Genomic DNA, 26,301 nt, shown 5'->3' with positions numbered 1-26,301 from the left:
GGCTGGATGAGCTAAAATACATTCTAGTGAAGGCAAAGCAAAGGAGCTAGGTTAGAAAGAAAGCCAAAGAGCAGAATGAGAAAAACAGGTAAAGCAGCAGGATTGCAGACTGTGACAATTAACATCCTGCTTCTGAATGGCCCATGGACAATAATCCAGTAACATATCAAGCAATGAGTCAGGACAGTGGGTATGAAGTATGTCTCAGCACCGAGGAGATCTACATCTCCTCAGTGAGAAGAACAACCTCTACATAAAAACCCGACCGTCTGGCCTGGTCTGGTCTGGGCATCTCCCTATACAACAAAGCACTGACAAAGCCATGCTTTTGTCTGTGTTACTCCCTTGACAATACTCCACATATCATAAGGGTTAATGTGTCTTCCTGAAGAGATGCCTTTCCTTCTTCACCTACACCATCAGCACACTTATACATAGTTATTTTTATCAGTGCGCTTTACTGGCAAAGAGGGAACTGTATGACCCCTCCAACGGCTGAGGTAAATCAAGATGCTCTGAGGTAAAACCACAGAGCCCAGCTGAGAGTTGTTGTCTCTGGTGGTCCAGTTCAGCCAGGAGAACGGCATGCTGATCATGCAGCTCCTCAGGGTAAATCTAAGAAAGAGTTATGGAGCATGGAATGTGGTCTTGTATTGGAACCTCATGCCTGTGATAAGCAGGATGGGTTACTGTACTCACCGCCCGAGTGTGGTGGCGGTCCGCAGAGAAGTACCACCCCCTGGCCTTCACGGACTGACACTGTGCTTCTCATTCTTGTCTTAAAATTTTCAAGATCTAATTCAAAAAGAAAAGAAGAAGGACATTTCAGAAAGGATAAAAAAAAAACATGCTCTGTTTTTTTGTTTTTGTTTTTGTTTTTGTTTTTGTTTTTGGAGGCCAATGTTCAAATTTCTCCCAAGGAACCTCAAGAGATCATTGCATTCAGGAAGAAAAGCAGAATTTGATTTCTTCATTGTTTGAGATGAGATGTACAAATGCAATACAAACGTATATGTAAGAATCCCATGTTGTTGTAATAGGATTGAAACAGTATGGGACACCTGAAATGGAAAAGTGTATGTGCTAATACAATTACTGCATAATATGATTCAATAAAAAATGAAGTATCCCAAACTGACAAATACACGTAAATACGATGTTCACAACCCATTAACTCACCACATGCGGCAGACAATGCTCTCTATTATCCGACTCCCCACAACCAAACTCCTAATCTAATATACCTGATCACAAACAGCCTATGCAAAGGTTATTCTCTACCTATAGTTATTTTCATTTACAGAACAATTTAAAGATATACAATTTATAAGTAACAATCTGACTCATGTTATGCAAGAGTGCATGGAAGGTACAAATTACTGGAAATAAAATAAAATAAGCAGTATTCAGAGGACAATAATAAATTAAATGAATATACTTATTTTTATTTATTGCTGTAAAACACTCTTATTTTATAATCACACAAAGGATGAGTTACAAACACTCAATAATCTAAAAAAAATCAACCAAGGAAAATACTATTTTTATTATTAGCAGTAGTGATTTTTAGAAAAAGCATAATTTCTTGTAATAATAGTTAGGATAACCCATGTAGATTTAGACTTCCTACCTTGACTGACCACAGAGGGAAAGGACCATTGACCTGCTTTGTTTTAATAGCTGAAATCTAGACAAATTGTAAGTCATTACCCATGTTCCAAGTAAATCCCCCAATACACTTATTGGCTCACTAGAAAATACAAAAATTAAGTCTATGCAGGAATTAGAATTAAAGATCTGTTCCTCTGAATTCAATTAAAGGTGTTTGAGAATTAACATTTTACCATCTATGCAAGAAAAGGTATCCTACGCACAAAGAATCACACACACATACATCCACAAACACACTTGCACACACTTACACAAACACATACTTAGCTCTTCTACATTTTTATAAACCATCTAAGTTGCAATATAACATGTAACAGAGCATATCTTCTAAAGAAAATTTAGAAAACTTTGACTTTCCTTTGGAACACATAGAAAGACAAGGATTTATTTTCAAATTGGCAAACTTTTAATCTATAGACATTTAGAAGTATTGCAAATACTGTAAATCAGTAAAGCAGGCAAATGAATTTTTGTGTTTACAATTTTACTGTTATTAAGTATTATCAATCCTAGGGTAGAAGATTTCACCAATGCCAACAGGTTCAAACAGAAGAGAATATGAGGAGTCATGTTAATTAGAAAGCTAGTCTACAGAAATGTGCATGTATGCGCTACTACATTTATAGTATATTGTACATACTACTACAGCATGACATTATAACTTCCTAAAGGTAGAGCAAAGATAAAAGATTCTCAAAGCTTCTGTCCTGTTACTTGTTTTCTCCTACTTCCACTGTCCATCCCATTTGTCTTTCTAAGTGAGGATTGATCATCTTACTCTGGGTCCTCTACCTCCTCTTCCCCATCTCCGAGAGAGAAGCAACCCTGCTGGGCCATAGAGAAGGACATGGCAGTGAGTCCTGAAGATACCTGATAAGCTAGGGCCAAATGGAAGGGGAGGAGGACCTCCCCTAGCAGTGGACTTGGAAAAGGGCAGGAAGGAGATGAGGGAGAGACGGTGAGACTGGGAGGGAATTAAGGAGGGGGCTATGGCTGGGATACAAAGTAAATAACCTGTGATTAATATAAAAAAATTAATAAAAAAATAAATAAAATACAACTGTATACAGCCAAAAATATTTCTCAAAACATTAAAGTTCTTGTAGTGTAACTGAGTGGTACTGGAATGCTGAACCATTCGAATACTTAAATGTTCAGTAAGAATAAAATCTACTCATAGAAAAGTATTTTTCAAAGATACTTCTTTAGGGAACTAAGTAGTTACCATCATTGTTCTTTCACCTCACAATCCTGTTTTCTCCTACTACATAACCTTATACCTTGGAGATTTCTAACATCCTAATTTTAGTTGTTAGTAGTATGTATATGGAGCTGTACACATGTCTAGGTAGACATGTGGAGGTCAGAAGACTGACTGCTTTTCTCATTGGGTCTTCTCATTCCGCCTTGAGATTAAACTCAAACCAAATGTCCTTTCACCTGAGAGATCTAAGGCAGATGTGCAGGCTTTCAAGGCAAGTGTTTTTTTTCCAAACTAAGCTTTCATACCAGAACTATTTAGTCACTGATTTTAGAAAGCAAGCAAGCGCACAGGAATGAATGAATGGGGAAAACAAGAAGAAAAAAGAAAGAAAGAAGAAAGGTAATTCCACAAAAAGCAATTTCTTACCTCCAGATAAAAATATCTTTTGCTTACACTCAAAATACTGTTTGGCCTAGACTGGCCTGGACATTTGTATTAAAAAAAAAATCTATAAGGGAGATTAAGGGAGGTTCACTGCCTTTGATTCCTGATATAACCAGTTCATGGGGTATTAGCATCAGTCCTAGCAAAGAAAAGTAATTATAGCAGCTCCAGTGTTTTTGCCAGAGCATTGGTGACAGCAAACTTCTGCAACTGTAGTGGAAGTTTCCCTAAGGAAGCATCTGTCCAGTGTGTCTTAACTTTCCCAATTATCATTACTACCAGGAATTTTTACGTCAAACTGCAGCTATCTTGCAATCACTTAAAAATACCGAGTAAAGATGCCTAACAATCTCATTACCTGAACTTCACATATACCAAATACAACTTTGTGGTTTCCTATGGACATGTATAAGAGTCTGTCCATATTAAATGTTTCAATTACTAAGGGCTTTTTGAAAGTGCCTGTGATGTGTAGAATGTGACAAGAGGATTTATGAGATAGTTCAGCATTCAAGAGGACTTGATGCTCTTGACGAAGACCTAGGTTCAGTGCCTATTCCCCATACATCAGAGCACAACCATCTGTAACTACAGTTCCAGGGGAATCTCAATCCTATTCTGATATCTGCTGGAACTGCATGTAGGTATATGACACAGAGACATACATACAGGAAAAACAATCCATACATATAAACAATAAAGGAAACTAATTTTTTTTAACTGGGTCAAGAATTCACTGAACGCCATGGATGTTTATGCATGGACACTTAAGGAAATGTGTGACAGATGTGTCAAAGAGCAGAACACAGCTGGGTAGATGCAGGATGGTAAGTATGGACAGGTGTGCAGTAACAACTCATCGTGGTTTCAATTTGTATCACCTTGAAGGCTGATGATGATGAGAGTCTTGTCATGGGCTTATATTCCATCCTTATATAATCGGTAGCAAAGTAGCCATATATTATCTCAATTGTGTATGGTTCTCTACCACAGAGTTCTAAGGGGACTTGTTTGTTCTACACATATTTTATTAATGACATAGTTTGTACATATTTACTCAGATTGATCAAAAGCATGAATGCATGAATGCATTAAACCATGCATGTCATGAGTGAATGAAAAAGAAAACAGAAATAAAACAAGGACATGACTTTTCCCAGGCATGGTAGAGAAGAAGGTTTATTGTAGATATGAGGGAGAGCAGAGCCAGAGGCACCTAAAAGGCTCCAGACTAACCATGACTGGCCAACTGAGCTGAGCCATGTGAAGAGAAGGGGAAGTAGAGAGAGGAAAGGAAGAGAAAGGAACCTGGAGTGGCAGCCAAGAGGCCAGCAGGCCAAAAGGCCAAAAGGAGCAGTAGCCAAAATGGCTGAGGTTATTTAGGGAAGAGCACTGAAGAGATAGATAACCCAGCCCCATGTGGGCTGGATAAATTGGGGTATGCCAGCCAGGAAGACTCTGTAACAGGTAGAGACTGAGGGATGCTGGGAGAACCTGGCAGCCAGAATCAGCTTTGATATGTTAATAGGTATTCTATTTACCCATTTTCCCCAGCTTTGAGACCTAACTAGGCAAGGAACAGGAAGTTTTTCCTTCTTTTGTGGACATGGGAGAAAACCGTTGTGATGGGAGAAAACCTTTGTGATGGTTGATCTTGGTTGTAACCTTGAATGTGTCTGGGACCACTTAATAGAGAGAGTGTTTGGTATGCCTACGGGTTGGCAGTACATTCTGGCAGCCCACACTGAAAGTGGTCTGAGGGAAATGCAGCACGGTATTTGGCTGCTGATCATTGCCCCTAGCTGGTACGGGCCACCCTCTTGTTGCCCTTGCTTCCTGAGTTAAGACTGGAATCTGATTTTTTGGCTTCCCAATGAGGATTGAGAATCAGCAGTTTCCCTGGGAATCTTTCCAGCCTTTAGCACTAGGGTGACAGACAGAGCAACTTCTCAGCCTCTCCGGTGTACTGACAGCCTTTGCTGGACTACTCAACAAGGTGTCCAATAGGGCCCTTGAGATGCAAAGAACAGGATCCCTTGAAAAATAATTGTAGTTCTGCATTAGCCTCTAGAAGTCAATCACTCCCATCCTAAGTACCGGTTGAATAGGAGAAAGCATTTTCTGTTTTAATTAACTACTCTTTCCTACCTTGCAGGCTCCAACAGTGAAGAACTTAGAAGCTACGTTGGTTTTGTGGCTTTTAAATTTTTTATTTTTTAAGCTTTGCCTTTGCATTTTACTATTTTTCCTTTTACTGTACTCTATTATTTTGATTCCACTTTAAAAAGCAGATCAACAGATTTTATTCCGTTTCTCACATTTACTTGATTTTGCTTACATCGATTTCACTACTGTCACTTTAAGATCTCATACAATCTTCTATGTTCCTAACATCCTTCTCTTGGCTAATGCCTGCTTCTATTTTTATTAAGCAGAGACTTTTTTTTTGCCTTTCTCTATTTCCCTGACCCTTCTTTTATTTCACTCAATTATTCCTTACACTTTTACATTAGGTAAAGTTTGAATGGTATGAAGCACTTCAGCACACATGGACTAAAATCCAATGGCACATGGCTGCAGCAATTCAAGTTCCCAGCTATACAACATCAGACAATAGCAAACTCCATGGCCTTCTCAAAGCTCATAATAGTAGCCCAAATTGCACACACGCTGCTAATGTTATAGTCTACTCTTACTGATCTTCAGACCTAGCTTCAGCCAGATCTCTTTCTTGAAATTAATAAAATTACTCTCATTCTATCTATTTTGTAGTTTCTATACTTTTATACGTTCCTTTCTTTGGACTCTATCAAGTTTATGACCATGTAATTTTTAACATTGATTTGCATTTTCTTTATTGCATATCTCTTGATATTGTACAGGTCAACTATGGATCTTTTAAATAAGTAGACTTTGTAATCTACCATAGTGTTTCCCACAGGCTCACAGTAACAAATATCCAGGCCAAAATTAGATCCCTGATTCCAACCCTGCAGACCTCCTAATATTTCAATAGTGTAACTCAGCAAAGGAGCAGGAAAATAAGAATGTGGTAATCTCAGATCAGCGCTGCTAAGTTCTAGATCTTTATGACCAGAGGCACACCAGCTTATCACATATGCTTTGCATCAATGCAGGGGGAAAATGTCTCATCTCTAAATTTCATAAGGAGTTTTGAGAGAGTATTCGAGGTATCAGAGATGTGGAAGATTTTGAAAGGTATAAAATGTTATTCAACTGGAAAGTTGAAGATCCCTTCCTTCGTGATGGATAGGAGACTGAATGACTTCCTTTGAGTCCTTAGTGTCAAAATTATACTTCTTTCTATCTCTTCTCTCCACCACAGATGTTTGTCTGTTTGTTTGTTTTAACAAGGGTCAAGCTTTGTTGCTCAGTCTGGCCTTGAACACATAGGATTCATGAGATCCTTGAGTCTCACAATCTTAAGTAACTGACATTAGGTACATATACCCCATACCTACCCCTCTTTTACAGCTTTTTTACATGTACAAGTTACACATTTTTTAAATGAAGTGAAGTTTGTTTCTCCTTTAGGATCTAGTGGGTTTAACCAAAGTGGTCTGCATAGGTAGGGCTGTGGCATTAAAAAGACACAGAAGAGGAATGAGGACTTGGTAGGACTGTGAGATTGGTGGTTGGGGAAGGATAGAATAAGGCAGGGGTTGTTTCCAGATTCTGACTATTACAAATAAAGCTGCTACGAGCATGGTTGAGCAAATGTCCTGGTTGTATACTTGAGCCTTTTTTGGATATATGCCTAGGAGTGGTATGGCTGGATCTTGAGGAAGCACTATTCCTAATTGTCTGAGAAAGTGCCAGGTTGCTTTCCAGAGTGGTTGTACAAGTTTACATTCCCACCAGCAGTGTAGGAGGGTTCCCCTTTCTAGCATATGTTGTCACTTGAGTTTTTGATCTTAGCCATTCTGATGGGTATAAGGTAAAATCTCAGGTTCGTTTTGATTTGCATTTTCCTCATGACTAAGGATATTGAGCATTTCTTTAAGTGTTTCTCTGCCATTCGATATTCCTCTATTGAGAATTCTCTATTTAGCTCTGTACCACCCATTTTTAATTGGATTACTTGATATGTTGCTTTTTAACTTCTTGAGTTGTTTATATATTCTGGATATTACTCCTCTGTCAGATATAGGATTGGTGAAGATCCTTTCCCAGTCTGTAAGCTGTCTTTTTGTTCTGATGACAGTGTCCTTTGCCTTACAAAAACATTTCAATTTCATGAGGTCCCATTTATTGATTGCTGATCATAGAGCCGGTGCTGTTGGTGTTTTGTTCAGAAGTTGTCTCCTTTGCCAATGAGCTCACCTCCAACCAAAGACCATTCATGGAGATAACCTGGACTCCTGGCACAGAGGTAGACCTCCAAATGGGCTCCCTAATAAGGGGAGCAGGGGCTGTCTCTGACATGAAGTCTGTGGCTAGCTCTTTGATCACCTCCCCATGAGTGGGAGCAACCTGACCAGGCCACAGAGGAAGACTATGAAAGACAGTTCTGATGAGACCTGATAGGTTAGGGTCAGATGGAAGGGGAAGAGGTCCTTCACTATCAGTGGACGGGGGTGGGGGGGTGAGGGGGGGAAGGCATAGAGGCATGGGAGGAGATGGGGGAGGGAGGGAGGACAGGATTGGGAGGCAATAAGGGTGGGGCTACAGCTGGGATACAAAGTGAATAAATTGTAATAAATAAATAAAATATGTAAAAGAAGAATAAGGCAGGGGATAAGTATGAGCAGAATGTATTACATAGATGTATTGTCAAAGAATGATATACTTTAATAAGCAAAATGATGTTAAAATATTAAAAAAAAAGAGTAAAACAACCTCTCTAGTGACTCTAATAAACAACCATCTCTGTGTGTTCTTTCACTTTTTAACTGAGTTTGAACTCAAGTCTGTGTACTCTCATGTGAGACAAACCTAAATACAACTCCGTTCTAATGTTTACAAGCTTTCTGACTAGTAACTTGAGGGTACACAGAATCTCAGCTATAAACTGAATCCAATATCCGCAAGCATCATCTGTAAAGAATAAACATTTTGTCTTAGGCAAATTATTTTAAACGCTTCCTGGTTCATAAATGTTCAGTAAGCGAATGCCGCTGTTCTTTTCTTTACATTTTTTCCTGAAACTTTGCCAAGCATCAAGTTTCTACTTCTTTGTCTGCGCTGGTGTTGTGTTCACCAAATTTTTACCTCAACTTGCATGTTCTGCATATTCTCCAGATACTGAGGAAAAATTACTCGCCCTCTTTTATTTGTCACTGTATCTTTCTTTTTCTCTAGGGTGTTCTGCAGGACAGGTACTCTTCTGACATACTTTCATTACAGTTCCTGCACAAATCCCTAGTCCCTCCTTTCTCTTTTGCCTGTCTTCTCACAATATTACCACGGTTCATGTTCATTGTTCTATAGAACACAACCTTTTCCTCTTTACTATAAATGTCTTTCAAATCACATCAACTTTTTGTAAAATCTTTTTGTATAAATTGTTACAAGTATTATATACCTATGAGTATATAATACCTATGTGTTCAGCATGCTATGCCACCTTTTGCATCATGAATGTCCTAAGTATATTCATCTTCAGCACTAATAAAATGAGTATATAATAGAATTAATAGACAAAAGGGTTTGTGAGGCATTATGACAGCATTTTCTGAAATTCAGCTACTTTTGAGTTCCATAAAAGCTCCATTACAAATGCTTTATTTTACATTTTCCATGGCATTGTAGCTCAAAGATATTATGGAACTGGTCAAAGTACCACAATAAGTGAAGGAACTCGCATGCACTTCTACTGATAACAAGTCCTATTTGTTTTATCTTTATGTTGCACAATGATTACATCTAAGCTTCATCTGGCCTCCCTCCCCATCATCTCTCACTCCTTAATCAATCCATCCTCTACCCATAACATTGAGTTTATTGCTCTTTATAAAACAGGGACTCAATTTTTTAAAACTGCTAAAATATTAAATATTTTTAATATTAAAATATTAAAATAGAATCTTTAATGCATTCGAGTGCTTTGTCCCCATTCCGTGCTTCCGCAGATTATTTGCATACTCATCCATACACATATGCCTGTGACCTGGGTACCAACACAAAAGAGTGTGGTCTCAAACTCTGAGCCATCCAAGGTGTAAAATTTTGCTCATGTCCTAACCTCTTTCTCTCAACTTACATTAAGTATACTTGTCTTTAAGGCCGGTCAAAAATAACCCTCTATGTGAAGGAGGATTTTGGAGATTACTAGAGGTATTACCCTGATTGTGTGTTAGTATGTTAGGTTGCTCTGCTCAACAAGACTAAAGGTCCAGGCAGGAACCTCCTCCCTTGCTTCTATTGTTCCCACACATCTCTTATTGGACCTGCTCAGGAAAAATGCCTAAACACAAGCCCTTGATCATTTTGTATAAACACTGTAATCCTTAGCAAGCTTTAACACTCCCATATATTAGTCCCTTTTTCTGGCTTGCTCCTCTGCTGCCTTTAGTCCAAGCTGTTCCTTAATGATATTTCTTGAATGAGTAACACTCACTCGATTAAAAAATACCATACAAGTCCAGAAAAACAGACAAATGACTTTTTGTTTTCAAGACTCAAAAGATTTATTTGGAAAACTCCGTACAGAACAAAGATATCTTTAATAACCTTTCTCAGAATATATGAATAGTCAGAATCTATATGAAATATGAGCGACAAATCTCATTTTACACAATATTGATGTTTTATACAGTCTCAACCCTCACATCTCCTACCGACAAATATACTACACTATTTACCCCTTATTGACATCAGCTTTCACTAAGGGTCTGAGCTCAGGGCTACTGGAAGGAACAGAAAAGCAAAATTGTTTCACTTTGAAGTGGGTAGGGTTAGCTAGAGGAACCATAGCAAGGTCTGTAAGAGGAAATACCACTGAGGACATTTTTAGATGAGGCAAAATTGTTTGAATGTGTCCCAATAACAAGTAAGGGGAGCAGGGGCCGATTGCGACATGGGCTCTGTTGCCTGCTCTTAGATCACTTTCTCCTGGCAAGGTTCCCTTGCCAGGCCCCAGGAGAAGGTGTCCTATCTGTCTTGATGCAACTTGATGTGCTGGGGTGGAAAGGTAGTTGGGAGGGGCACCCCTTCTCTGAGGAATAGGAAAGGGGGGACAGGGAAGAAGAGTGGGACCAGGAGGAAAGAAGGGAGGGGCCTATGACTGAGATGTAAAGTGAGTAAATAATAAAAAATTAAAAAAATTAAAAATTGACTGTTCTTGCACTTTCAAATTATAAACATCTTTTTCGAGGTAGAAATCAGTAAATTATAAATACTTTAAAAAATTTGTTTTGGTAGTTTTCTTATCACACATACATACACACACACACACACACACACACACACACAAACCCATACACACATTGGATAATGTATCAATTACATTTATAACCCTAATTTAAACACACCTAATGTAAAAAAGAAGTGATTAAGTTTTCTTTTCATTTCTTTTTTCTTTTTTTTTTTTAAAGATTTATTTATTATTTATACATATGAGCCAGCAGGCCAGAAGATGGCACCAGATCTCATTATAGATGGTTTTGAGTAACCATGTGATTGTTGGTAAATTGAACTCTGGACCTCTGGAAGAGCAGACTGTGCTCTTAACCTCTAAGCCATGTCTCCAGCCCCTAGTTTTTTTGTTTGTTTGTTTGTTTTTACTTTTTAAGGGCTTCTTTTATTTAACCTATACATACATGATTATAATGCTATACATATAAATTTCTAGCATTCCCAAAAACTACAAATTATTTTCCTTTTTTTTTTTTTTTTTTTTGAGACAAAAGACTCACAGTATAGATAAGATTAAAAATAGTTCTGAAACAACAGTGATGACTCCATTTTAAAAGTCTACTGAGTGTGATGGCGCATGCTTGCCTTGTCAGTACTTGAGGAAGAACAAACAGCCTTCGAGGTCAGCCTGGGCTACATAGCTAGACTCTGTCTCAAAAATGAAACAGAAGGGCAAAAAAAGATGTCAGTTTTATTTTTACAGGGCAATAGAAAAGAGTGCTGACTTAGAGACCACATTACCACTGGAAGTTGTATTTTAAAGACTATTCTGGAATGCCACATTTAAAATGCTAACCGTAGCACTCTATGCTACACAGACAAGTTTTCAGTCATTTCCAGAAGGGTGTACTTGGCCTCTTAACTTAGTGACAACTACTCACTAATCTAGAAATAAAGAGATGGTATAAAATGACGTTATTCTGAAAATGGGAACAGATCACGCTCTTCCAACACATTTATCTTAATCTTAATTATATTATTTTGAACTCAGTGGCCTGCTCTTTGATCACCTCCCCCTTCAGCGGGGGGTGGGGGTGCAGCCTTACCAGGCCACAGAGGAAGCCACTCCTGATGAGACCTGATAGACTAGGATCAGATGGAAGGGGAGGAGGACCTCCCATATCAGTGCACTGGGAGAGGGGCATGGGTGGAGAGGAGGAAGGGAGAGTGGGATTGGAAGGGAAAGAGGAAGAGAGCTACAGGGATACAAAGTGGGATACAAAGTGAATAAACTGTAATTAATAAAAATAAAATGTATCTTTAAAAAAAAGCTTCTAATAGACTAGGTTAAAATGTTTCAATGTCTCCTTTACAAAACACCAGAAGTCCTTCACTAGGAATATCCACCATAAAAAATAGCCGGAACCCCTCATACAGACTTTTTAGACTCTGCAATCAGGCTTGTTTGGCTGAAATACGAAGATATTTTCCCCTTTGTTAGAGGTCTGCTGAGATCATTGTGTGAGAAAAGAAACACAAAATTCTTGGACCACTTTAGGGGATCAATAAATGTTAGCAAGCAGCTTCCCTCTCTAGTCAAGGAGAGGTCTATGTCTCACCCTAACCACAGTCTAGCCAGACTTATTTGTGATTCGTGCTAAGGTAATTTTTGTGTCCTTTGAAGGATTCAACCACTTGACTGTATTTTTTTTTAATACACATCCCTCTCAGGCAAAAATAGTTTCTTCTCCTGCTTGCATTTAGTCAAGTGACTGCTACATAATGTTTGCCAAATCCAACACTCAATGCAATGAGTCTTAAAGCTCCTGATAGCCGCTCTCTGTCAATGTAATTTTAACAGCAGATATAAGATATTTATAGCATAAACTCAGTCCTGTCCATCTAGATATAATAGAAGCCAAAATTAATTAGCGTACTGCAGTAGTGTTCCAAACTCTCTACCCCGCCCCCACGCGGAACTCTCAGACACAGAAACCTCACCCCAACCTTACTAGGAGGTAGCTTCTCTTTAATGATTCACTCAGCAGCACCCTGCAGTAAGAGCATAGCTGACATGTGGCAAGAGTGCCTATGGGTTGGCACTGAGCAAGCACCCTGGTGGGGACCTAATTGAGTTCGCTTTTTTCTGTCCGAACTGTTCATTAGTTAGCATACAAAATTAATGGGAATTTACTTCTTCTTTAATTAAATGATCCATTTATGCCAAAAATTTTCATTGAAATAGGAGAGGTCCATTAACGGCTATTTTATGAACAACCTGAAAAGGAATACCCCTCCAATTCAAGAGCTGTGTAGAGTCGATATTTAAAATTTTATTGATCTATTTTTATAACTTAATACATGAACTAAGCATCTGCATTATTCATAATCCATCTCTCAAACTCCTACTATGCCCTCCCTCCCAAATTCATGACTTTGTCTTCTTCCTTGTTTTATAGATAGATAGATAGATAGATAGATAGATAGATAGATAGATAGATATTTCTATGTATAGATATGTGTTTGTATATATGTCAGTGTGCATATTAACATATGGCTATAAAAACAATTGAATACATTTAGCATTGCTTCTATGTATATGCTTCCAGGACCGAACATTTAGGGTTGGACAATCTTTGTGGGAGTTCACTGGACAACTGATCGGGGAGTGTATCCCTGAAGAAAATGATTCTCCCTCTTTCACCCTCAGCTGATCAACTATAACTCTTTATCTAGGAGTGAGGCCTTTGGGATTTCCCCTAGCCACACTGTCCTGTTACCTGGTGTTAATATTATACAGGTCTAATTCAGGGAAAGCGTATCGTGTAGTGGGCACGTTATGCCTGCCAGTTCTAATGGGCACTAACTAGCAGCAGGTATCCTGTCCCTCTCGTTTACAGTCTTTCTGCCCCCTCTCCTGTAATGTTTCCTGGGCCTTGGCTGTAAGAGTTGAGTTGCCGATGTGTCAGGAGGTATTAAGTACCCAGGAACACTTATTCTGTGCATTTTGAGCGGCTGTGATTTCTGTAATAAGCACTATAGGCTGCAAAAAGTAGCATCTTTGATGAGGCATAAGAGCTGCACTTATCTGTAAGTGTAAGGACTTAGAATATAGTTGAAATTGTATATGTTTAGAAAAATGACAGTAAATGTTTCTTCTCCAGCATCTGTGTCCCCTCCAGACATGGCTAATTATCTAGGTTAACAATTCTAGGCATGTATGTCTGCCCACTGGACAGACCTTAACTATAATCAGACAGCTGTTGGTTACCTCCAAGAAAAAAAAATACCAATATTGCACCATGGGAGAGGGGTTTTCTATGTTAAAAAAAATGAATTTATTGGGGGGGGGGAGATGACCTCATTTAATATTTTTGTCCTTTTATTTATTTATTTATTTATTTATTTTCTTACTTACTTACTTATTCACTTTACATCCTGATCCCAACTTCCCCTCCTGTCCTGCCAGTCTGCATCCTTACACACCCCTTCCCACCATTCTCCCCTCTCTTCTCAGCGTAGGGGGAGGTCCCTCATGGCTACCAACCTGTCCTGGTACACTGAGTCACTGCAGGACTAGACACATCCTTTCCCACTGAGGTTGGACAATACTGCCCAGTTAGGGGAACGGGATCCAAAGGCAGGCATCAGAGTCAGAGATAGGCCTCACTCCAGTTGCTGGGATACCCACATGAAGACCAAGCTACAAATCTTCTACATATGTACAGAAACCCTATGACCAGTCCATGTAAGCTCTTTGTTTGGTAGTTTAGTATCTATGAGCCCTCATGGGCCCAGAACAGTTGACTCTGTAATTCTTCTTGTGGAGTCCTTGACCCCTCATCTCTCCCTCAAATATTCCCCGAACTCTTCCATAGGACTCCTGGCTCCTTCTACTGACTGACTGGTGTCTGCGTCCATCAGCTGCTGGAGGAATCCTATCAGAGTAGTTTTGCTAGTCTCCTACATAGTGAAAGTTTTGGTTATGTTATGTAAATATGTTTTTGATATAATCCCAAGAGTGGAATACAGGAATGTTTTTAGTTTGTCCACAGCTGGTAACAGCCTCCTGAAAGGCACGTGATCTTTGTCAGCTAGAAACTGCCTCACATGGGAGTCTGTTTTTGCCAGTTGAAAAATATTCTTTGGGCAGACTCTGAGAAGAGATAAATAGGAGCCCAGAGAGAGACAGAGACAGACATAGACAGACAGGCAGACATTGCTTTGTTCTCAGATGCTCCTAGAGAAAAACACTTTGGAGAATGCTTCAAGGAGGCTGAGGCTGATTCATGCTGCTGTTGCTGCTTGCTGTTTGCTAGACTGTTGGAATCCTGATGAAGAAGAGTGGAATCGCCCCAATGAACTATGTTTAAAATGGTCTTTCTCTTCTACCTTGGGTTGGGGTTTTAAAGGGAGGTAGAGGCATTAATGAACCACAAATAAAGTAGTTTTTTTTTTTTTAATCAAAGCCTATACTCTAATACATAAGAATAGCAGAGTGACATAATAGTGTCAGAGATTGGTTATCTCCCATGGGAGTGGGTCTAAAGTTGGGCCAGGCTTTAGTTGCCCTTTCCCTCAACCTTTGCTTCATCTTTGTATCTGCACGTCTTATAGGTGAAGTCTAAGGTTTTGTGGGTGTGTTGGTGTACTTACCCGGCCATAGGAAGTCCTGCCTGGCTACAGGAGGTGGCCACTTCAGGATCCATATTCCCTGCAGCTAACTGTCTCAGCTAGGGGACCTGCCATTCACTTCCTGTGGCCTCCCCTATCCCAGGTCTCTGACACAACCCAGACAAATTCCACACCTCCAATTTCTGTTTTCTAATCTGTCTCTCCCTCCCCCACTATCCATACTGCTAAAGCCCACCCCTGCTCTTCTCCCCATCCTCTCTCCTATCCAGTTCCCTCCATCCATCCACCTCCAGTGCCTAATTTATTTCCCTGTCTGAGTGAAGTTCAAGCATCCTCTTTTGGGTCCTCTTTGTTACTTTCCTTCTTTGGATCTGTGGATTATAGTATGGTTATCCTGCACTTTATGGCTAATATCCACTTATAAGTGAGTACATACTGTGCATGTCTTTGGGTCTGAGTTACCTCACTCGGGGAGACCTTTTCTAATTCTATCCATTTGCCTACAATTTTCATGATGTCCTTGTTTTTAATAGCTGTGCAGTGCTCTATTGTGTAAATATATCATAGTTCCTTTATCCATTCTTTGGTTGAGGGACATGTAGGTTGTTTCTAGTTTCTGGCTATTACAAATAAAGCTGCTACTACGACCATAGTTGAGCAAGCATCTTTGTGGTATGGTAGAGCAACTTTTGGGTATATGCCCAGGGATGATATAGCTAAATGCTAAGGTAGAATTATTCTCAATTTTCTGAGAAACCACAAGATTGATTTCCAAAGTGGTTGTACAAGTTTGTACTTGTACCAGCAATGGAGGACTGTTCCCCTTCCCCACAGCTTCACCAGTATGTGCTGTTACTGAAGATTTCCATCATAGCTATTCTGACAGGGTATAAGACAGAATCTTAGAGTCATTTTGATTTGCATTTCTCTGATGACTAAGGACTTTAAACATTTCTTTAAGTTCTTCTTGGCCATTAGAGATTCCTGTGTTAAGTAATCTTTGTTTAGCTCTGTATCTCATTTTTTTGTTGTTGTTGTTTGGTTCATTGTTGTTTAATTTCTCCTGTTCTTTATATATATTGTATATTAGCTCTCTGTCATATGTAGGGTTGTTGAAGATCTTTGCCCATTCTATTGGATGCCATTTTGTCTTATTGACAGTGTCCTTTGCCTTACAGAAGCTTTTCAATTTCATGAGATCCCATTTATTAATTGATCAGGAAGCTGTCTCCTATGCTAATGAGTTCAAGACTAGTTCCCACTTTCAATTCAGTCATGTCCAATGTATCTTGTTTATTTTGAGGTATTTGATCTACTTGGACTTCAGTTTTGCACATGATAATAAATGTGCATCTATTTTCATTCTTCTACATGCAGACACCCAGTTGGACCATCACCATTTGTTGAAGATGCTTTATTTTTTCTATTGTATGATTTTGGCTTCTTAGTCAAACATCAAGTGCCCATAGGTGTGTGGGCTTATTTCTGGGTCTTTGATTCAAGATTTGATTCCATTGATCAACCTGCCTGTTTCCATGCCAGTATCATGCAGTTTTTTTTTTTTTTTTTTTTTTTTTATTACTCTTGCTCTGTAGTACTGCTTGGAATAAGTCTAAGGCCATTCCACCCTGAATACATCATATCTTGTCTGATCTCAGAAGCTAAGCAGGGTCAGGCCTAGCTAGCATTTACATGGTAGAGTTTTGTTATTGTCGTTGCTATTGTATTATTAAGAATTCCTAATGGGAACAAAGATAGAGCATTAATATATGTTAAAGAAATATTAAGAAATTCCTAATATTTAGATGTGTATAACCAATGACAGTTACAAGGATTTCATCTGATTATTCTCATGATCTGTAAGAAGGGTAATATTGATAGTGTTATTCCTAAATTTACAAGAGAAAAACAATGGCAAAAAGAGAAGGTGACTTAGCCTAAAGTTACAGTGTCAATAAGCACCAACTCTCTATGCTAGGATAGAAGGAGCTTCAGATCAAATTAGGTGTCCACATCCAAATTAAATGTTTAAACTTCTGATTCATTTTTAGTCTCAGAAACTCACACCTAAGTCCTTCTGTAAAGTCGGATTTGAGTATAATGGTTCTTTCAGCAATTTAATGAGCTATTTATCTTCTGGGGTGCTTCCATGTCTATGTAAGAGGCTTGTGTTCTGGCATTCAATATCTGACCACAGGTCCCTTATCATGCAAAGCTTTCATTTTATTATTCAGTTAAATCACTCACCCAATAACTTGTAGAATCTGATTTCAGGAGCCAATCCACTGATCAATGAGACAGAAATTTCAAAATGTGACAGTACTATATTTGGGCACAATAATGCTTTAGTTGGTTTTCTTTTGCCGCCTACCTAAACCAACTTGGGGGAAGGAAAGGATTATTTGGCTGCCAGCCACTCATCAATGGAGGTAAAGCAAGATATGTAAGGCAGAAACTTAGAGGCAAGAACTGAAGCAAGACCATGAGGGAATACTACTCCGTAGCTTGCTCCTCATGGCTTGTTCAGCTACTTTTCATATACAGCCCAGCCCCACATCCTTACATAAGAACAGTACTACCCACAATAAGATTGGCCACCTTATGCCCTATATCAATTATCAATCAAGAAAATGTCCCATGAACATGCTCATAGGTCAATACAATGGAGGAAAATTTCTCAGTGGAAGTTCTCTTTTCCCATGTGATTCCAATTTGCTAAGAAACACAAAAACAATCAGCCAAAATAGTTTTCCAGTAGTCGTCATTGCTGTAACTCTCTGTAGCTGTGTCACTCCTTGAAGTTATGTAATACACTAGAATTCATATATGATTTACTATTTACTATTGTATATACTCATTAATATGTAAGTATCTGAAGACTACAATCATTTTTTTTTCTGAAAGTGTTGTATCCTGAGCACAAAGATTTGTGCTTGTCATGTATCATTTATATAAGTGATATATTAATGCTTTCTGTGTGGGGGGGTACACATTAACATGAACTTATGTATATGTAGAGGGTAAAATCAACCTCAAAATCTTGGGGTTTTTTTGGCGTGTATGTATGTATATGTGATGTACTTTCATATATGTGTTCTTATGTGTGAATGCAGGGATGTGTCCACCATTGTACACGTATTCATGCCAGACGAACACTGCACCTGTCAATCCTCACCTTCCATTTTGAGCCAATGTCTCCTTTTATTATACTCACTTCACCTTTATGAATCGGACTTGCTGGCTAATTAGCTTCCATGGCTTCCCCTGGCTCCCCATCGCATTTTGCTGTAGAATGTTGGGAGTATACCAAGGAACAATATTGCTTTTGACTTTTATGAAAGTTCTGCGGACCAAACTCAAATCTCATAGATGCACTGGAAGCATTGTACTTAAGCTATCTCTCTCATATTTCTCTGATTCACAACTGAACTTTGCTAAGTAGGCTAGGCTGGCTTTTCAGGGAACCTCAAACCTTTCTGTGCCTCCCCAGTGCTGGGAATACAAATACACACCACCATAACCATAAAGTTTTATTCATTGAGCCAGGCATGGTGGCACATGCCTTTAATACCAACACTCAGGGGGGGTAGAGACAGCAGATCGCTGTGAGTTTGAGGCCATCCTGGTCTACAAAAGTGAGTCCAAGACAGTCAAGGCTACAGAGAAACCATGTCTTGAAAAATAAAACAAAACAAAAAAAAAAAAGTTTTGTTAGTTTTAGGGATAAAATCTGGCTCTTCATACTTGCCAAACAAACAATCATTTATTTACCAACTAAACCATCTGAAAAAAAAAATTATCTTTCTTTTAGCTGATCCACTAACTTACATGAAACAAATAGTTTCTGTGTACTGGTGAGAGATCTCCAATACCCTTGATTGCTATCTTGAACAGTTGATTGCTGAGAATAATATCTTCTGAGAGGAATAATAAAGCATAATTGTAACATATAAAAATGCATACACTTCTAATGCTGGATTAGAGTCACTATAGCATGTATCTCAGTTTAAAAATATGGCCAACAGTGAAAGCCATGTAAGTCACAAATTATAGCGAATGATTAAAATGACATTTTATATGGCATCTTGTTACACTGCATGAAGTAAACGTTTAAAACTATTTAACTCGCGGAACAAAAATAACAAACTAATATGGATTTATTCAAGAAAACAAGTCGTATATTTTATCATTTTAACACAATTCCCTAAAACAAACTGAAACGTATTAGATGGATAAAAGTATTTTGATAGCCCGCTTGTTGCCATGGAAAGAATCCAATCAGTATAGCTGTGAATATGCAGTTGCTTATATTTCTCTGGGTTAGCAAATAAGCATAACTTAGATTACTGATTTACTTCATGAGTTTAGCTAAGATCCATGAGTAATGAAGACAAGTATTCACTTTTATACTTCAGAAGTGCATTACACAGGGTACTGACGGGCACAGGGACCCATTAGTTTTATAGAATTCCCCACTTTGGCACTTCAGGCACCCTTGAGGTCTTAGTTTAAATTTTTAAAGGACAAAAATGTCTACAAGTGAAAATGTTATGTCTTGGGAAGAAGGAAGATTAGACAGATAATAAAGACTTTAGCATTTCTCGCAGCATCCAGGCAGGCTTCAGAAGCCTAGGCCGCAGATGTCCTATAGACATCTGAAATCTACCCCAGTATATCCAAATATCTACTCCTCACATGATGGAGTGAACTTGGGAATATATGAACAAGTATGTGTATAGATGCACACACAGACACACATACACACAGTTTTGTTACCCTCTCATGACTCCCACCTGTCTAAAAATAGGCCAGGAGAGTCATCACAAGCTTTAAGATCAGGACTTCTTCAGACTTTTATTATATCCAAAAATACCAACATTCTAGCTTTTAGCAAATATTCTTTTCTTCAGTGCTGCTTGCTCTTGCTTTAACTAGAATATTTAACTATAATGTTTGGCATAGCTTCATTTCCAGTTATCAATTTAATTTTTGATATACTCTTAGGAAAACTACTTTAATTGAGGCACTTTCAGCAAGAGCTCCAATTTTCTCAATTATAAACCGTTTGGGTATTTGCTGAATATATCCTGTTCTTTTATGTCTCAATTAAAGGACACCATCAACCAACTTAAAATTCTTAATTAAAATCCACAAATGAATAACATTAACAAGTATTAAATATAAATGACGATGAACATTTTTACATTGGCACAAAAGTGTGGTAACCATGATGGCATGCCTCCTAATGCAGAAAGATGATAAAAAAAAATGGTTGAATTGGAAAATTAAGTATAGCTATTTTTCCTGAAGTTGGCAAACAGAATGGGGGCAATAAAGTATACAGTGTCTAGATAACTACCATGTTATAGCTCTATGATGAATATTGCCATTCAGGATCTTTGATGCTACTAAAAGCATTCATAATATTTAATGCACTCGTGATATGTTTTGGTTAAGAAGTTATATTGCTCTGTAGCAGTTTGTCATGTGACAAAGTGTTCTTACCACAGCTAGGGAGGCATTCGAATGACTCTGGGTTTATGAACGCTCTCTACCACGATTAGTAGAATTAAATACGAATGCCTCAGTAATGTCGGTAACTCAGCTGTAACTGAAAGGAGTGCTACTAAGGCATGGAGATGGGAGGCAAGGCACTTTACGGTGCTTCCTAATGTGCACTGCTGAAGCAAAAGAAGAACAAATGCTATAGTTATTCCAGAAAAAGCGTTTTCTGTCATGAAGAATCGGAGCATGAGGCCAACAGCCAGCAAGATCACTAAGGGAGGAGCGGCGCTCGCAGCAAGTCGGATTCCTTGAGTTCAATCCCAAAAATCCAGAAATTGAAAAAAAGAGAAGCAATTTCTTGTCACTTGTCCTCTTAGCTCCACGAGAGCACTGTGACATGTCATGCCCGAATGCCCACACATACACACAGGAAGGGAGGGAGGAAGAGAGAGATGAAGACAGAAAGGCAGGGATGGAGGAAGAGAGAGAGGGAAAAACGGAGGGAAGGAAGGAGAGAGAGTTTTATGAATATGAATTATGCATCTCCATTCACTGCTGCCCACTGCAAAAAAGCAGCTTATTTGACCAAGGCTGAAAGTAGCCCAGATCTATGGATATAATTGCAAATATTTAAAAGGCAATTTAGCTACCTAAATCACTTTTTGTTAATTCAATTTTTCAAATTATTTATTTATTTATTTTACATCCCAATTGTTGACCCCATCCCTCCACTCCTCCCGGTCCCACTCATTCTCTCTTTTCCCCCATCCTCCCTCTCCTACTCCTCAAAAGAGGGAACGACCCCCCCACCAACCCACCCCAGCACATCAAATCATATCAGGACTGAGAATTTCCTCTTTACCTGTGGCTTGTCTAGGCAGCTCTGCCAGTGGGAAGTGATCAAAAAGCAAGCAACAGAGTCCATGTCAGAGTCAGCAACTGCTTTGCTTATTAGCAGACATACATAAGCCTGAGCTGCCCATGGGCTACATCTGTGTAGGGGTTTTGGGTCCAGTCCTTGCATGGCCCTTGGTTGGTGCTTCAGTTTCCATGAGCCCCTCTGGTCACTGGTTAGTTGTCTTTGTTGGTCTTCTTGTGTAGTTCCAGTCCACTCTAGGTCTTTCTTTTCATCCCATGTGAGAGCTCCAATCCCTGACACTATTGATAATACTCTGCTATGCTTGCAGATGGGATCCTAGCATAGCTGTTCTCTGAGAGGGTCCACCCAGAAGCAGATTAAAACAGATGCTGAGACTCATGGCCAAACACTGGGTGAGAAGCATAGAGAGTCTTGTGGAAAAGTGGGAGGATGAACTTTTAAACAAAAGAAAAATGACAAGGTCTCCCCATTGGGGGCATTTACACAAAGATTACACTATCAAAATCGAAACTCTTTCCTATAAGGCAGTCCTCAAATTCAACCCAAGAGCAGTTTGTTACACCTTCACCATTATGCCACTATTGGGACAGTGGAAACATCTCCCCTGGCAGGTCAGTATTGAAATATGAATGGTCCAGAATTTGATAAGACCATGGATGTCTTTTCTTCTCCCAGTAGCCTACATAGAACCTTCTGAAACTATGATGCTTAGTTTCCAGAAAAAAAAAAAAGTTTTATGATTGGTATGAAGTTGTTTTCTCTGTGCCCTAAAATGGAATCGCATGGCTTCTTCAACAATAGAGCCTTAGCATACATTTAAGATAGCCTGTGTTATCCATGACGAATAACTCATAATAAGGAATCCCATGCACTGCAGTGTGATTTCATTTCACAATCCTTGAAACACTGTCTACCCATAAGGTTATTTTTTTTTCAAAATCTTTTTATGTTTTAAACAATATATTGAAATTAGCTTACTAAATAGTGGGCTTTTATAAGATTTGTCATAATCCTTAGATTTGTTTTACCTAATTACAACCTCCCTCCTCCCATCTGTTGCCTGTCCTCATCCTGTTATAATAATTTTATTGTCGTAAATCTCCATCATCTTTCATTTCGCATATAATTTACTGTTTTATTGATTTTAATTGGGTTGCGATATCGTAGGCTTCTATTTTTTAAAACATACATCTTTCCTTTGCATTAACCTTCCTGTCTACCTCTTGGTTTTCCTCATACCCCCATACTCCCCAATGCTTAATCATTTTTTTTTTGCCCCAGCATTCCATATCACTACTTGAAAATAATATCACTACATTTAAAATACTATTCTTCATCTCCTAACATGCCAGACACAGGCTTAACACCTCAATGTCCACCTCCAAAATAAGGTTCATGGAACACCATGGAAAAGGAGGTGGAAAAAATATAAGAACCCAAGGAAGGAGAAGGATGCTGTAAATGTTTTCTGCTGGACAGAGCATAGCTCATTCAGGCATAATCTCACAGGAGCTGTGTTATCAGCACAGATGGTTTTAAGCCCCCTTCCTTACCGAGAAGCTCTTGCCAGTTGGCAGTTTCTGGAGGAGAGAGAATTATTATTTTTTTTGAGGATACAGCTACTACTCGTATTCTTGTATTCCAGAATGGCCCACATTCATCACTAACAGCTAACTGGACACAGTTGGAGGTGTGTGTGTGTGTGTGTGTGTGTGTGTGTGTGTGTGTGTGTACGTGTGTGGCTTAGCAGTCTTTTTATTAGATAAAGTAGTTAAAAAAAAAAAAACATCCAGTCTGGAGATAGATCACTTTGGGGCAAATATAAAAATAGATATGGGAACAAATATATATGTGCCTATGTGTATATATACATATATATGATATCTCGTCCACTTGCCTGAAATTCTAAGGATAAAAACATAAAAAATGGGGAACAGAGCTAAACAGAGAACTCTCTGTAGAGGAATATCGAATGGCAGAGAAACACTTAAAGAAATGCTCAACATGATTAGCCATTAGGGAAGTGCAAATCAAAACGACCCTGAGATTTCACCTTACACCCATCAGAATGGCCAAGATGAAAAATTCAAGTGACAACACATGCTGGCGAGCTTGTGGAGAAAGGAGAACACTCCTTCACTGCTGGTGGGAATGTAAACTTGTACAACCACCCTGAAAATCAATCTGGCGCTTTCTCAGACAACTAGGAATAGCGCTTCCGCAAGATCCAGCCATACCACTCCTAGGCATATATCCAAAAGAGGCTCAAGTACACAATAAGGACATTTGCTCAAACATGTTTGTAGCAGCTTTATTTGTAATAGCCAGAAGCTGGAAACAGCCCAGATGCCCCTCAACTGAAGAATGGATGCAGAAATTGTGGTACAACTACACAATAGAGTATTACTCTGCAATGAAAAATAAGGAAATCATGAAATTTACAGGTAAATGGTGGGACGTGGAAAGGATCATCCTGAGTGAGCTGTCCCCAAAGCAGAAAGACACACACAGTATATACTCACTCATATGGACATATAACATAGGATAAACCTACTAAAATCTGTACATCTAAAGAAACTAATCAAGAGAGAGGACCCTGACTAAAATGCTCAATCCCCATCCTGAAAGGCAAAGAGGATGGACATCAGAAGAAGAAGAAAACAGGAAACAACCTAGGAACCTGCCACAGAGGGCCTCTGAAAGGCTCTGCCCTACAGGCTATCAAAGCAGACGCTGAGACTTATGGCCAACTGTTGGGCAGTGTGCATGGAATCTTATGTAAGAATTGGGAAATAGTAAGATCTGGAGAGAACAGGAACCCCACAAGGAGAGCAACAGAACCAAAAAATTTGAACACAGGGGTCTTCCCAGAGACTCATACTCCAAGCAAGTACCATGCATGGAGATAACCTAGAACCCCTGCACAGATGTAGCCCATGGCAGTTCAGAGTCCAAGTGGGTTACATAGTAATGGGAAGAGGGACTGCTTCTGACATAATCTGATTGGCCTGCTCTTTGATCACCTCCCCTTAAGACTAAGATCAGAAGGAAGGAGAGAAGGACCTCCCTTATCAGTGGACTTGGGGAGGGGCATGTGTGAAGAAGGGGGAGGGAGGGTGGGACAGTCAGGGGAGGAGGGAGGGGCTTATGGGGGGATACAAAGTGAATAAAGTATAATTAATAAAATAAAATAAAATTTAAAAAAAAGTAGAAAATGTCTTACAGAGGAAGCCTGAAAGTTTTCTCCCTTTACCCCTTCCTCAAACAAATAAGTGCAATAAAAGAATTTTAAAAAGCTAAAAAAAAAAAAAAATTAAAGAAAACCAAAGAACTATAAGACAATGGGCTGGCGAGATTGTTTAGCAGTAGATTTGCTGGCTGCCCTAGTCTACTGACACAAATTCAACTCCCAGAACCCACATAAAGATGGATTCAGCAAATGAACTGCACAAAGTTGTTCTGCCATCTCCACAAGTAAAGTGTGATACGTGTGCACTCTTTATAAAGACTCACAAATGATGAGGATGAGGATGAGGATGATGATACATGAAAGAGAAAAGAGATCTGTAAAGATGAGAGAAAATCGATTGTTGGTTGGGAAGGAAATAAGACAGGGTATGGAGTGAAAGTAAGTAAATAGTATACAACAACTTAGCATATACATGTTTGAAATGTCAAAGAACAGATTTCAATTAAAAAGAGCAAATAACAAAATAGCTCTGTGATGGATTAAATTTAAATATAGAACAATTTTACAGGGACGTACAAGGCTAATGGTACCAGCAAATATTTTTCAATTGTGTTTGAGGAGATAAGGGGACAATACAGTAATTTTTAAAATCAAGATTAGGTACAAATTATCCTAAAATCATGGCCTAAAATATGGTTGCATAGGCCGTGTACTGCACAACTCAAGGGGGAAACCTTTCCTATGAATGTGATTTAAATGGCCTTGTGAGGACAAATATAGAGTCTAATCAACAAACTAATACATGGATGCTCTCTTCACAGGTTTGATCTTTACATCACATACCAGTAACTCACACGCTGTTGACCATAGCATGGACAAGCAAATATACAATCTGAAGGTCACTTCCATCATCAGTCTCCTACAGAGCAAACCTGTCTGTTAGGACTCAACCCTGTAAGTGTCATATGCCTGATTTCCAGCACACTCATTCATAGGTTTTAATCAGAACTGGGACTGGATTATGATCTGTTACTGGCTAGCCCTGAAACCATGGGCTGGTTCTCATTTTTCTACTGTCCACTTTTCTCACCTGTAAGGTGAGAGTTAATGGTTACCCTAGAGTACCCCAAGGGGTTTTAAAGAAAAACTGACAACTAACAAAATCAACAAGACGTTACTACAAAACAAATACTGCAGAGAATGCTCTGTGTTAATTGTGGCAGAAAAGAAATGTGTTTTTGATTTACAAGTAGACTTGTTGTTTGGGCTTGAACTGTTAAAAAGGCTTCTCTATAGTCAGCCAGTGGTGATGCACGTCTTTGAGGCAGAGACAGGCAGTCTCTGAGTTCAAGGCCAGCCTGATCTACAGAGTTCCAGGACTACACAGAGAAACCCTGCCTCAACTCAAACACACACACACACACACACACACACACACACACACACACACACACA

At 39.0% G+C, this 26,301-nt stretch overlaps 1 protein-coding gene across 1 annotated transcript in view; it reads right to left on the bottom strand.

The window, feature by feature from the left end:
- The window catches only part of Cntn3 (contactin 3), a 394,581-nt gene that overhangs the window by 184,568 nt on the left and 183,712 nt on the right, over positions 1-26,301 (bottom strand). The window contains exon 6 of the mRNA XM_055628433.1: positions 700-795. Coding sequence (XP_055484408.1) covers positions 700-795 — 96 coding nt within the window. The remainder of the gene's footprint in view (positions 1-699; positions 796-26,301) is intronic.

The sequence above is a fragment of the Psammomys obesus genome, unplaced genomic scaffold (assembly GCF_907164565.1).
Source record: "Psammomys obesus unplaced genomic scaffold, mPsaObe1.curated_primary_1811, whole genome shotgun sequence".
Lineage (NCBI taxonomy): Eukaryota > Metazoa > Chordata > Mammalia > Rodentia > Muridae > Psammomys > Psammomys obesus.
This window is presented reverse-complemented; position numbering and strand designations above follow the sequence as displayed.